Source organism: Amphibalanus amphitrite, unplaced genomic scaffold (genome assembly GCF_019059575.1).
Source record: "Amphibalanus amphitrite isolate SeventyFive unplaced genomic scaffold, NRLGWU_Aamphi_draft 000483F_arrow, whole genome shotgun sequence".
NCBI lineage: Eukaryota > Metazoa > Arthropoda > Thecostraca > Balanomorpha > Balanidae > Amphibalanus > Amphibalanus amphitrite.
This window is the reverse complement of record NW_024881977.1, coordinates 494,558-508,070: the sequence shown is the minus strand read 5'-3', so window position 1 is coordinate 508,070 and position 13,513 is coordinate 494,558. Positions and strand designations below refer to the sequence as shown.

General features: G+C 45.9%; 1 protein-coding gene across 1 annotated transcript; it reads right to left on the bottom strand.

Moving 5' to 3' along the window:
* Nucleotides 1-3,022: 3,022 nt before the first annotated feature.
* On the bottom strand, nt 3,023-9,529 carry LOC122392374 (phosphatidylglycerophosphatase and protein-tyrosine phosphatase 1-like). Its single transcript, XM_043387172.1, has 4 exons — nt 8,927-9,529; nt 8,351-8,431; nt 6,612-6,803; nt 3,023-5,128 (listed from the first exon to the last, which is right to left on the bottom strand). Exons 1-4 carry the CDS (start codon nt 9,143-9,145, stop codon nt 4,958-4,960), a joined length of 663 nt encoding a protein of 220 aa, XP_043243107.1. The 5' UTR covers nt 9,146-9,529; the 3' UTR covers nt 3,023-4,957.
* Between the last annotated feature and the right edge of the window lie 3,984 nt (nt 9,530-13,513).

Sequence of the window (13,513 nt, the reverse complement as noted above, 5' to 3'; positions counted from 1 at the left end):
AAAAATAATTGGCGTTCTCTCGTCAGCGATGACCAGGGCCCTCAAATCATCGGATTTCTCTCGTCACGAGCAGCTCGCTATTTTTTATTTTCAGCGAAGCTCTGGCTATTCATGAATGGCTGAGGGTTTCTACGCCCCTCCGCTACATATAAACGCTGAAAAGAAATGCTAAGTGGGTGAGGGTTAAATATCGATTGGTTTTAAGTGCCGAAGCCCGAAACACTTAAATTTACTCGATAGCAGTTTTAAGACCAACGAGCTCGAATATCTTCTTGAAACAATGTAAGCACCACATAAAATGAATCGTAAGAGAAGCGGCTCAAGATTAAGGAGCTATGAGACACTTAATAAAAAACGGCATAGATTAGAAAACTGCACCTAACTTGCACTGGTTTTTAAAACCTTTTCGTTGCAGACTGGTAGATTAAATTTTAGGATTGATTTAAGCTGATGCTCAAATGGAGCTATTCATTCGTCATTCATGCGACCATCCAATTCCATTCATAAAGAAGCCAGTGACAAAATTGTTCATTTAGATAAGTGTGAAATACAAATCAATAAAAGTGTAATGATACGGCAAATTTGACAGCTTTTATAATGAACAGACAGCAACTTTAACAAATCAAAGTTGAGAGCCCCAAATAGGGGAGAGTGGGTAAGATGAGCCAAGGGGCAAGTTTAGCCACCCTTTGTTTCTCAGTCCTATGGCGCTAATTGACTTGAGCTTCCATGTGCCGTTCGCTTACGATGCTGCAGTGCAGTTTTCACGTGAGACGGCAACGTTCTCACGCTCAGCACCCGGTAACATGTGGTATCGCCCTGATAACTAAGACATGTTTTGCCTTTAAAATGAGATGGTTGTTATCTGCGGTGCATGGTTATTTTCCTTAGCGGGTGTCATTAATCGAAAATGGCCACGGGTGGGGCAAGATGAGCCATTTTCACCTGGGGGAAGATGAGCCGGATAAGCCATTGTTGTCTCCGCTGTCGAAAACCAACTGAGCTGCGCTTGTTTCTGCTGAATAAAAATGGTAGCAAATTGTTTTTCTTTGTTGATTACACAAGTTGTAAGTGATTTGCAGATTATCTGAAGGATAAAATGATTTCTTCCGTGATAGAAAATTGACGAACTATTGAAAGGCTTAAAACAGTCACTTTTTGATGGAGGAAAACAACTTTGCCATAAGTATCTATGCCATGGAGTAAATAAAAGAGCCCACTCTTCGCCGCGCCTGGGAAAAGAAAAGGTTCGCTTTTTCTATCCATGCTCAACTTTCCCACGACGTGTCTCAGCTTACCCCGCCCATGGGGTAAGATGAGCAACGTGCAAGATGATTTTGGACGTAGCCTTTTCAGTACAAAAATAAGCGGTATGAAACATTTCTGGCCACCATTACATGCGCAAATCACCAACCTGTCCGTCCAACCCGTAAACGCAGAAAAATGATCAGGTTAGCCTGTAGCTCACGAAAACAAAAAGCGGCTCAACTTACCTCATTTTCCCCTAAGTAACACAATTGAGGGCATTTTTTTAGGCCATCACAGTATTTGTCAACAATTGTTTGGGGGACTGGGGAGGGTGGTTCCTGGCTCATAATCTGTCCCCCCCAAAAAAAGAAAGAAAACGAAACCGATCATCCGCGAAAAGAACTATTGAGCTCAAACCAAGATGACGAATCGATTTATAGGTATGCAAGATGACTAACGATGCCACTTTTTGACTTCTTGTGTCAAATAAATTCCATCATCTGGATAGCACGTCAACATTCTATTTGACATTTTGCAACAAACGTATACTATTTGGCGCGACTAGCCTCATAAATGTTCTGAAACTAAAACCGTTTCTTCGCAATTAACTTGAACCACGTCATCCCAGCTTATGCACGACAAAAATAAAATAATGCTTCAGGATCACTGGCCTGAATTCCAATGCTTAAAGTTTACTCAAAACCGGTGTGGCTGACGCACTCTTCGCTACATCTCGTGACGGCCACCATTGTGTTGCATTTTTCGGTAAGCTATAAGTTAATAAGGAAACGATTGGTGAATGGGTTGAAAACAGCCCTCACCCTCCACCCCCCCCCCCCCCCTCCTTCTTCTGGAAACATACCCGCGTTCGATGTCTCCCGGACGGCGAAGATTCTACGCCGTCCGGCCAATCACATTCCACAACCGCAGCCGAGCCCCCGCTGACCTTGGACGGGATTGGCCGGACGACGTAGAATCTTCGTCGTCCGAGAGACGTCGAACGCGGGGATAGTAACCGAAAGATCTGGCGATGGTTTATCCACCTCCTCTGCCGCCGCGCTGCGAGGCCTCGATTCGTTCGGTATGTGGCTTCCTGAGCGGTCCTCCCCGGAGGCAAGGTGAAAGGTCATGTCCTGTATCAGAAATTTATACGTTGCTGAATATGTTTTATAGTTCTTCCAAGGCCTTGGACACCGTTTTATCATATCGGATAAGCATTGCAATTTCTTGTCAATCAATACATCTAAAGAAAACTTGATCATAGTCTTATACTGCGGCAATTGTAGTTCTGCTTACGGTTGCCTCTTTATGATACGGGCCACCACCACCTCCACTGCGCTGGAGCTCTGGCGTTCTACCCCTCCCCGCTACGGACCGGCTCTCGGGCTAGGTGTGTTAGTACTGAGCGCAAACCTGTAGTAGTCACGTGACTTTCATTCACGTAGCGGGAACGGAAGCTATAGGCGATACCAAGGACGGGCTCTGGGGAGGCAACCGGCGCGGAAAAATAGCACGATTGTAGTTTTGGAAGAATATCTGTTGCGGTAAGAGGAATTATACAAAACATACGTCCTATGAGCAAACATGTGTTATTCCTCCATACTTTGCACTACATTCCTTTCTCCAATGGCCAGCACTTAGCAAATAATAGCGCAATTCTAAATTGGTAATATATGTGTACAGTAGCAACTGCGGGTCCCTGTACATACATATCACAAACGTGTTCGCGAAGCTTCCATCTTTTAAGCCGCCTCGACGGTCGACACACAACGGGTTTACTTCAGAAATGTATTACAAAGCAGAAGACCCCGGCACCATGGCGATTTGCCCCGACAGGTATAAATTTCCAGTACATCACCAACGCTTCCATAAACTGGCTTATGTTTGCACATTCAAACAGACAACACGCGCTTCTTTTACCCTATTGAACAAGCTAACGTCGATAACCGTAACAGCGACGATCCGAAAGTCCGCACATACGCAGTTGGGAGAATTCATAATACGACACGACCCCCCTGTCATGCTGGGCCATGTTTCACGGCCGCTCCTAGCACGCTGCCAGCACACGTGTCAAATTGGGTTTTCAATGAGACATCAACTAACTCGGACGTTCCAACATGAATGACTTGACCACAACCTGTGACGTCCGCTCGCGAAATGCGCTGGCAGCGTGATAGCAGCGGCCGTGAAACACCGCCCTGGGGTGTGGCGACCCTGTGCCACCAAGGGCCACGCGCGACCCATCGTGACCTGTCGCCCTAGACCCCGGCCGGAGGCACAGTCGGTCGATATTATCGGCGCTGCACTCAATGACTGCTATATATGTGCACTGTGCAGACTAGCGATCGCATCACCACTGGCCACCCTGACTGTTGAATTTGATTTGTGTCGTAACACGGCGGCTTCGTCTAAGGCCGACCCCAGGAGGTACTGTCGATTGCAGGATGGTGACGAACACTTTCGAAATAGGTTACCAGATTAAAGTTCACCGTCCATCGATGTTTCTTTTTCAATTTGTAGCATTGCCTTATCCTAGAATGCCTGCATAACTACCGATGCCAGGTGATAAACAAGTTAACAGTCCTGTCAGCCCGGCGTCCAATACTGATGGCTGCATAGGTGGGTCTGAGTCAAGTACTAGAACAGCAAGCTTACACAACACACATACAATATCTGTTAAAAGCGCTGCTGTAGGCGCCCTCAATGCCATTTTCAACGGTTTAAAACTCGCACACCAGCAGAGGTAATTGGTTTTCGTGCTGGTCGCACTCCACAGCGCAGCTAAGGGCACTTCATCGAGTATTGCAGGGAACATGAGAATGTACACGTCATATGATGTGCATACCATAAAATCAGCATTTCACGATGTTTAATAAATACAAAATAAATAAGTCCCTGTTTCGTCTCTCAGTCATGGAACATACATCAGCTATCGAGTTGTTCTAACTGCTTTCGCATTCAGCAATTTCACCAAAGAATATTACATCCAGGCACCTGCTCATCTGCAACGTTTCGGATAATTGGTGGAACTTTGTGCCGAGCTGGCCGGGGTGCCCGGGCGAACCAAATCCGCCGCATTGATGGTGATCTTGGCCTCAACCGTCTGTTGCGGCTCCAAAGCCAAGCCAGCATGGGATTGGGAGAGCTCGGGCACCCCCAGCTCGGCACAAACCTCCACCTATGTTTCGGATCAATCGTTTCGATGAATTGTCGAGTGCTCAGAGAATGTTGATGCAACGGTGACATCCCGATCACTGTCAACACGGAAGGTACATACAGCGCACAGCTAAAGTAACGTGAGGTTCTGCCAATCTCAATAGACGGCTTTGACTGACGATTTTTAAAAACTGAGTGATCCAGCTAACTAGGACAGCAAAAGATGAGCTTGCAGCTGCAAGGATGATGGTACTTGCAAGATACATTCCAAGTTTCATTGTAGTCTGACCAATAGTTCCTAAGTTACACTACAGGTGCAAAGCTTCACCACTACTGAGACTGACACCTCACATCACTTTAGCGGTGGACTATGCAAAGAAAAAGAGAAGTATGCAAGTCAGATCGGTCCCACGACGCCATCAAACCAACCCTGTGGCAATGCCACTGTGGTGTGAGAACATCTGTGTTCCATCTACACCACTCAACGAGACACTCGCCCACGCCGACGACAGCCAGCGGCCGCTCCTCGCCGGCACGGGCTGCCGCGGCTGTCTCAGCGCACTGACTCGGTTCCAGAGCCGCTCCCGCCCGCCGCCTGCTGCTGCTGCTGCTGCTGCCACTGGGCGTACTGGTGCAGTGCGCTCCACTGTTTGGGCCCCAGCAGGATGTGCGGCCGGGCCTCCTTTATTAACTCCACAGCCCGTTCCGGGGTCCAGCCGTGGCGCTGTCGGAAACCAGTCGAGTTAGTGGTAAGAACGGTTCCGATGGTATGATATCGGTGAATTTATTCAAGAAAGTGCGACTTCCTGTATTTCGAATGTTTCGTTAACCTCCCAGGCGGTGGGGGGGGCATTTTTTTGCCCCCCCCCCCCTTTAGTTTTTTCGATATATCTCGAGAACCGCTGCGCCGATCGTCACCAAACTTTCAGTACCCTCCCGGGAGCAGCTAGCGCACATGGTGATCAAAATTTTTTCCAAAGGCTATGATAGGTTGGCCGCTAATGACGTCAGAGTGACGTCATTTTTGCCATTTTCGACCCAAAAAAAGGTTTCGCGGGAAGAGCTGTCAGGCCTACAGCTTTAGAGATGAAGAAAAATGTTTCAGACATAAAAGGTATGGAATTAAGAGGGCTACAAAACTGCTATTTCGGTTTTTCGAATTTTTTGGGTTTTGACCCCCAAAAATAAAAAAATAGATTTTTTGAATATAATAGCCAAAAAATCCAAAAAGTTTTTTGAATTTCGAAAAAACCGGAATATATGTGATAGCCCCTACCGCCTTCTATCTACATACCAAAATTGAGATCGATACCTCTTTTTTTGGCCAAGTTATAGCAAAAAAACTGTTCAAAATTGATGACGTCAAATTTTCAAACTCAATTTTTAGCAATTCTAGACCTCGTAGCGCAAAACAAAGACCACCATTAGACTCCCCGTGACAAGCTGCATCGAATCGATACCCATTTTATGCAAAAATATCAACTTTGAAATTTGACCTTTTTTGACCTGACCTTGACCTGACCTCCACCAGAAAGTGACCTAAACCGTACCTGATGGTCTTATAACCAACACCATTTAGTTGGAAATGAAAAACTGGCCATAAAACATGCATCGCATAACCTTAGTAAAGCTGGGCTCATTTGGTGACCCTTGGTGACCTTTGGTGACCTGACCTGTGACCTGACCTGGTATGACCAGTGACCTCTAATAGCAACATATGTACTAGACAACTGACGCCTTATCGCTGATTTTCGACAAAATGCGTTTTACTCGGTGTTATAGCGCTTTCCCTAGAAGCCCCGTGAACGGTGAAAAAAAATTTATCTTTGACCTGACCTGTGACGTCATCGGTGACCCCGAGGTCAATGAAATTTGGTTTCCCTCAACAAATTTGACAGGGCTATCGAACGCCGTTTGAATTTTCCGGATCCGTCCAGTAGTTTCGGAGATACGGGGGGGGGCAAAAAAGTGCCCCCCCCCCCCCCACCGCGCGGAAGGTGGCTGGTAGGCCCACCGCCTGCCGGGTTAACGGGCGTATGAAAGCTAGCTACTGTGGCCACACATTTGATGCTTTTCATTCTTGTTTCTAATTGAGATAAAAAGATGAATCACGTTTATACTTATAATTGGCACACTTAGCCCACAGCACGTGTCACACCCGCCCTGTGAGCCACCCGCCATTGCTGCTGTCGGAGACGGAAACTCACCTGCATGAGATAACACCCGACCAGCGTAGCGCTGCGCGTCCTGCCCGCCTTGCAGTGGACGTAGACGGTGTTACCGGCGGCCCGGTGATGGTCGATAAAGTCCACGCCCAGCCGCATCTTCTCCTGACACGGCGCCACGAAAATGTCGGTGGTGCTCAGCTGGAGAAAGTCCACGCCGTGTGCCGCCCAATCCTGTCAATAGGATGGCTCCAGGTAACAAAAGATCCACGCCGTGTACGTACCGCCTATTTCTGTCGTTGCGGCAGGGCCCACTTACACTTATACGGTCACCTGGTTTAGCTGAGATATCTGGGTAGCTCAGTTGGTAGCACAGAATTGAACTTGTGTATCAGCTGAAAACATCGCTGATTGGCAATATGGTGATTGGTGTGGTTGTGCTTCTGACACCTCAGAACACTCCTCTACAAAGACTTCGTTCTTAGTGAGTTCCTTTTTCCAAGCTCATTTTTATGACTCTGCCAGTTTGTTTAAAATACTTTACACACATGTCCAGAGACTCTGAGCATGTTCTGTTTAGAGTGTACAGGTATTTGACCATCGAACTTGGAATGTTCTTCAAACACACTAAGCTCGGCGATTTCAGCCAACTTGTATTCAATGTCCCAAAATTTGTCTATTTGGGTGGGAAACGACATCCAAATGAAATTCATTTTCCACTCTCACCACCATTTTTAAGAACAATTTTCCACTCCCAAGTCCCAACCAAGAAAACATTGATTTTTTACCTATAGAAAGACAGTTGTGTGGATGCCCAGTTAGCATCAAACATTCTACACCCTAGAATAAAATGCATGCTTTTTGTCATTTCTCACTCCTTTTTGATCTAATCGAATCAGCAGTTTTCCACTCTCTCCCCTCTTTTTGGTGGGTAATTTTCCCCTCTGACACCCAAGACAAAACTCAATTTTGGGACACTGCTTGTATCGCCTTGCCTCAGTGTATTCATGCCAAAGGTAGCTGTGCATAATGATTAAGCACACACATGAGGGATTAATGAGGCACGAGCAGAATAGAGCAGGTGTTAAGCTTTGAACCCTGAACTAGAGGAAACCCCAGAAAGCACACAGTGTAAGTCCCTCCAGGCTTGGGTTACAACCCAGTGTTCATGTGCTTGTGGCTTGAGGAGACAGTGTCATGGATGTAAGAGAGCTAGACTGTGTGCTAATCTGCATTTGTTGAATTTCTGGAGCTAGTCTTATGGCGATCAGTTAATCAATGATGATGGCTCAATGATGAACAATATGAGAGAAGTTTGCAAATCACCAAAGTGGCAGTCAAATGGCAATCACATAGTTCATTGGAGAATTTAGGACAGAGCAGCAACAAACCAAAGAAAAAGGCATCAAATTGTCCAGACAACTTTGGCAAGCTGCATGTTATGCGTTGTGGTAGGTATAAGCCAATGGTGGTACCTATTTCAAAATGATACTATCGATAAATAGTATCATTTTGTACTGTTGATAGACAATACCATTGACAGTTATCAGGTTTGAGACACTGGGACATAAGGTCATCATCATAATATGCTTCCATGACTACTGATCAGCAAGCACAGTTTTCTTCCCTCTTAGGAAAAAGGGTACATTATCAGCATTAAACTTGAAACAAGGACTCATCCAGAAGTGTGCAAAATATAAGCAGAAGGGACAGCAATGGGACCTAATAATAGTCTAGCCTATCACACAAAAGCATGATAGAGAAGATATACCTTAACCTACCTCTTTCATGTTGGATAAGAACTTAAGCTCATAGTCTTCATTCATTGACACAACAGCCTTGATTTCTTCCTCTTCAACAAGCTGGAACAGAGAAGATTATAAAAACTGTTAAGTTAATAATGGCACTTCATAGTTCATTTTCCCTCCATCAATATGAACCACGTTACGTACCTATGGTGACTACCTAGGTACTCATCCTTTGTGCTTGTCAATCCAAAAGTAGCATGTCAATCAAACCTGTCATTGGCCATTCTGGAGAAATACATTCCTTTACAATATATAACTTCTGTGAAAAAAGGCATGAGGAAACTTAGCTCATAATCTGCAGCTCCACCCAATCACCTTGTATCTCAAAGAAAACAAAAATGTCATCATTAATGGAAATTTTATCACATTTCAATTTTGTGTGAAAAGCATTTGCTTGATTCAGAAAACATCTTGCCAAAGTATGGGCATCTACCTTATGCTATAGAGTAGGTAAGCATAAGGTTTTAAGCATAAGGTTTTATGCTTACCTAGGTACCCTATAAAATCCACCAATAAGTGGGTTACCTACTTTGTGAAGTGTGAGCTTACCTGCTTTGTCATGTGACGAAAAGGCAGAGCACCCAATATAACTGTGTCATCCACTCTGTCCCACCACCTCCTGTTTGAAAGCCTTTGCATAAAAACATTATAAGCCAAAGTGGGAATGAAGGATGCTCTGGCAAACATCTTCCAGCACACTGCACTCGGACCGACTCGAGCGCTCTCGCCGGAGGCACTGCGGCTCGCCGATGCGTTATTGGGCTCCATTCACCTTGCGGTTCAGAGGTCAGACCGCCTCAGCCTGATACGCTTTGAACTAATTCAGTGATACTATTTCTGAATGAATTGCACTGCTAGTTCAAAAACAATTCAATTTTGACCCACTTGCAACATGCAAGTACCGTTATTTTCCTCAAGTAGTGTTTTCGTAAAGTGCAGTTCACATGCCTGGTTTCTCACTCTACAGCATGTACATTTTCCTGTTTTGAAAAATGTAAAAAAAAATACAAATCTGGAAAATGATATGCAAGTCGAACCAACTTTATGAACCCAAATATATCTGCCTTTTAATATCGGTAGAAAACTGATACAGTTACGATTTGAATGGGTAAGACTTTTGCATTAGAGGGTCACCTATGATGCGGTATAAACAGAGACTTGCGCTTTGAATGTCTTTGCTGCGCAAGTATCCCATCAGTTACGTCTTCTGCAGTAGAGACAGTACAACTAATTTTATTACGCGGGTATATGATAAGTTTATAAAAAGTAATAATTTTAATAGACCCTCTGGTACATGAGTCAGAGGAATTAGGAACTGTTAGATAAAATCTTGCGTCACCTATCAGTTGGCTGTTTCTTCCGATATGTCGATTTACATTCAAACTGATTACCAGGGGCTCCGCCATCGGCATGGGGTCGCGGCCTGCGGGGTGCGGACCCCCAATAATTTGACTTTCGTAATGCAGCCTAATTTATAAAGACGTGCCTTTCAGGGTTGGACATCCCTCAAACGTGCACTACTGTAGAAATGCCCCTGAAAGTGACCAGCGCACACTGCACAGCGTAACGCCAATTAGGAGCCAACATATCCATCCACGATCACTCCCCGTCATGCCTGCTATGCCTAAACGCGGAACAACCGAGCATGCCTGCTTTGCCGGGAACATTGCTTTGAAGTGCATGTTGATTGCGCTCTTTATAGTACAAAGAGCGCAATATAGCCCTGAACTTCTGTTTTTAAAACTCCAACTGCTGCAGACCCATGGTGTGTCGTTTCGGGAACTAGCGACCCGCGGCCGGGCGCCGCGAAGAGGTGCCCGCCATAGGGTTTTGGGGCTATTTTTCCACGTTTCGGTCTGAATCGTGAGAAGTACTGGTCGTAGCAAATATGTTCCCTGGTTTCTGAATTTTCAGCTCACGTGGAATGCGATAGGACAAGAGTCATTTTCTTACAGACAAAACTGTGTCCGCGTTTTTTGGTCAAAGTTAAAATGTTCAGCAGCTTTTAACACGTTGGCCGCCGCAAAACAGGGTACACCGGAGGACTTACGATTCAATATCTCCGAAGCTATCATAGATAGCAAATATGTTCCCTGGATCTATGTAGATAATACTTTAGAGAACACTTCAGGCCAAAAATTGTTTCTCGACAACTTACACCCAGCCCGCGTTTTTGGCTTAAATGCAATGCAACACGGCAGCCGACCTTTAGGGCTCAGTTAGCGAGTTTATTTTTTAGCGAGCACTTCGAGCATTTCAGCGTTCGATGAAATGACATATTTTTTCAGCGCAGTCGTTTCTTCATTTGCATCTAAACGCGGCCTATATGATAATGTGACGGTATCGTCACACTAGAATGTATAATTCATCGTAATTTATAGAGCTAATTCTCGGCGCACGGCAGCAGCAGACGGACACCGACTGACCCACCATCTAAAGGCAGTTTGGCGAAGCAGTATCGTGAATCACAGCCGCGAGATGTCCCTAGCGTAGAACACCGTCTGTTTGACCAGTTTAAATACGTAATGTTTGCCCTCTGTCAACCCCTCAGTCATGGGGCTGGGGTCGCGGATGAATGGGCGACCGCCCCCCGCCGCGCGGGGAGGGGGCTGCTCCCCTGACCCGAACCGCCACGGCGTGGGGACGGTCCCACACTCGCGTGCCTCACGTCGCCGCCTCACACCGGTCAATTACGCTGGTTTTGAGGAACCGCTCATTGTGGTGGTGGGTGATCCAACGCAGACCATGCCAGAACCCCACTGAGGGGGTGTCACCCGTGTCAGCTGGCTCAGACCCATGATATCCCCTATCCCCATACCGAAAGCGACGTTCCAAAGAGCAATATGCGTATAGTAGGTATTATTGATGTTTAATTCAAGAATGTAGGTAGGATGTAAGTACATGCATGTAAGTACATACCTAGGGGAGACCCGGGGCCGGGAGGTATGGGCCGGGGGCCCCCTGGAGGTATGGGCCATCGCAGTTTTGAAGAAGTGTTGCGTATTTTTACACATTTGATCGCGTAAACTGGTAGCAGCCATTCCGCTGTACAACCCAAGTGATTTCCAAAATTTTCCTCAGTCTTCTTTTACAATGAGCGGTGATAAAGCGTTTTTGTCCTCTTCGAGTAAAATACGGGACCTACATACCTACAGAAAATTCGTGATAAATTTGAACCAGTCTCGTTTTATGATGTCAGACCATCGGTAATATAAAGTATAAAGCATGCAAATTAAGACTGGATAGACAATTTGAAGCTTTCTTGCAAGATTATGAGCTGAGATGCTACGCACATTCTGGCGTCCTAACCGAGAGGTTCGGTCCACCCACCCCCGTTGATCCTAAATCAATAAAATGATGCTTTCATTGAATGTCCTCTTCAATTAGTTTTATTGTCGTCGCGTAAGGTCAAAAATTTAACTACAAATTTCATTCGAACAGAAAATATTATTTATCTTATTTCATAGAGCATGATTGAGTTTACCAAAATACATATGTGCCCACGTGACCCCCATGAAGTAAGCTGTTGGCTGCTTATGCGGTTCCTGGGCTCAAGAGAGATCAAGGTAGATACCAGTATAGCGCCTTTTGGGGCGACTAACGGAGCGAGCGAGGGGGTGAGTCTTGCACGTGCGAAATTTCGAGGGGGTACCTCCAACTGACTTGTGCACGGCACCCTACTGACCGGTTTCTAGCGATGTGCCAAATTTGAGCTCCCGTTCTCGAGATCTGGAAACGACCCCTGCACGTGCGCGCGTGCAGCAGCACCCCAACTCTGGCACATGGATATGCAGTGCCTAGTGGGTGCCTACCTACATGCCAACTTTCAGCGAAATCGGCCAAGTAGTTACCGAGATATTGCAACAATTACAAAACTGACACCTCTTCGTTTTGCACGTGACACGTGCATAAGGGGTCACCCACATGCATCGGGAATAGTCCAATACTTGGTAGAAGGAATGAAGCTACCCTACAAAAATTACCGCGTGTAAATCGGTCAAGTGGTTGCTGAGATATAAGCCTCGCAAAAGCGTGACCACGGCCGGCCGGCCGGCCGCTCATACTCAGAAATTTCCGTTAATCTAAGGAAAGACTACGCTCGCTTCGCTCGCTCTGTAACCAGCTACGAGTATTGTTCTCATTATCGAGAAAAGAATATGAAACATGGCACCGGCCCATACCTCCCGGGCCATGGCCCGTACCTCCCGGTGTATTTTGATGGATCGAAAAAGTGCATGATTTATTGAAAGTTATCTCGAGACAAAATAGTTGATCCCAGATGCCTAATATCAGGCACACTTTGCAGGCGAAAGGCAATTTCACGTACGCAGAGTGAAAAACCGGGTCTAGCCACTTCCCACTGGAAGAAAATTGCCTTTTCACAAAACCGGCCCATGCCTCCCTGGTCTTCCCTACATGATGTGCTTAAGTACCCCAACTATACAACTTTGCCCTCTCAGCTCGAGGCATAACCTGTTTTACTTTAAAGACATATTTTTAGTGACTTAACACTCGCACTTATAGCGGGGTCGGACGGACCCCCCCCCCCCACCCCCGGTTTTTCGCGAATAATTCGCGCAAAAAGCGGCCGATCGCGACGGAACTTTCAGTACCCTCAAGTTAATCAATTTTACACATACTTTTAAATTTATTGACCCTGACCCCAATGACCGTTGACCTGTGGTCTGATTCTCGAGACCATGTTCGACCGAATTGGTGTATGTCGGCTCACATTATCCGCGCAATTTCCAGTCTTTTTGTGGTGTGGGTTTCAAGGTCACATGAAGGTCAGATCATGGTCATTGACCTTTGATGACCTTGCTTCACTTTTTCGAGTTTTACATGTTTCTTGGGTAGTTTTTGGAGCTGATTTCGAATTCCCATTTGAAGATTTATGAAGTAGTTTTGGTGCCATCGTAACATGCTACGAAGCTGTCCATCATGGTCAACACCTGCTATGGATGGCCGGCAGGTCTCCTACTGGTTGACCTGACCTGACCTGACCCGACCTGGCCTAAATACATTAAGACATCATAGGTATGTGATCAAAACTAACATGAACTACGTGTTCAGCACCCCGCAAAATCCCTTTTCAACCTCACTTTACGAACTTCCAGCAAGTCCCGATTTTTCCGA

What these genes read in the sequence shown, in the direction of transcription:
- LOC122392374 (XM_043387172.1), bottom strand. Translation starts at nt 9,145, where the DNA reads ATGGAGCCCAATAACGCATCGGCGAGCCGCAGTGCCTCCGGCGAGAGC. An exon ending in TTCGTCACATGACAAAGCAG is followed by an intron (nt 8,432 to 8,926) that starts GTAAGCTCACAC and finishes TCTCTGTTCCAG; the next exon opens with CTTGTTGAAGAGGAAGAAAT. An exon ending in TCGGGTGTTATCTCATGCAG is followed by an intron (nt 5,129 to 6,611) that starts GTGAGTTTCCGT and finishes GGTTTCCGACAG; the next exon opens with CGCCACGGCTGGACCCCGGA.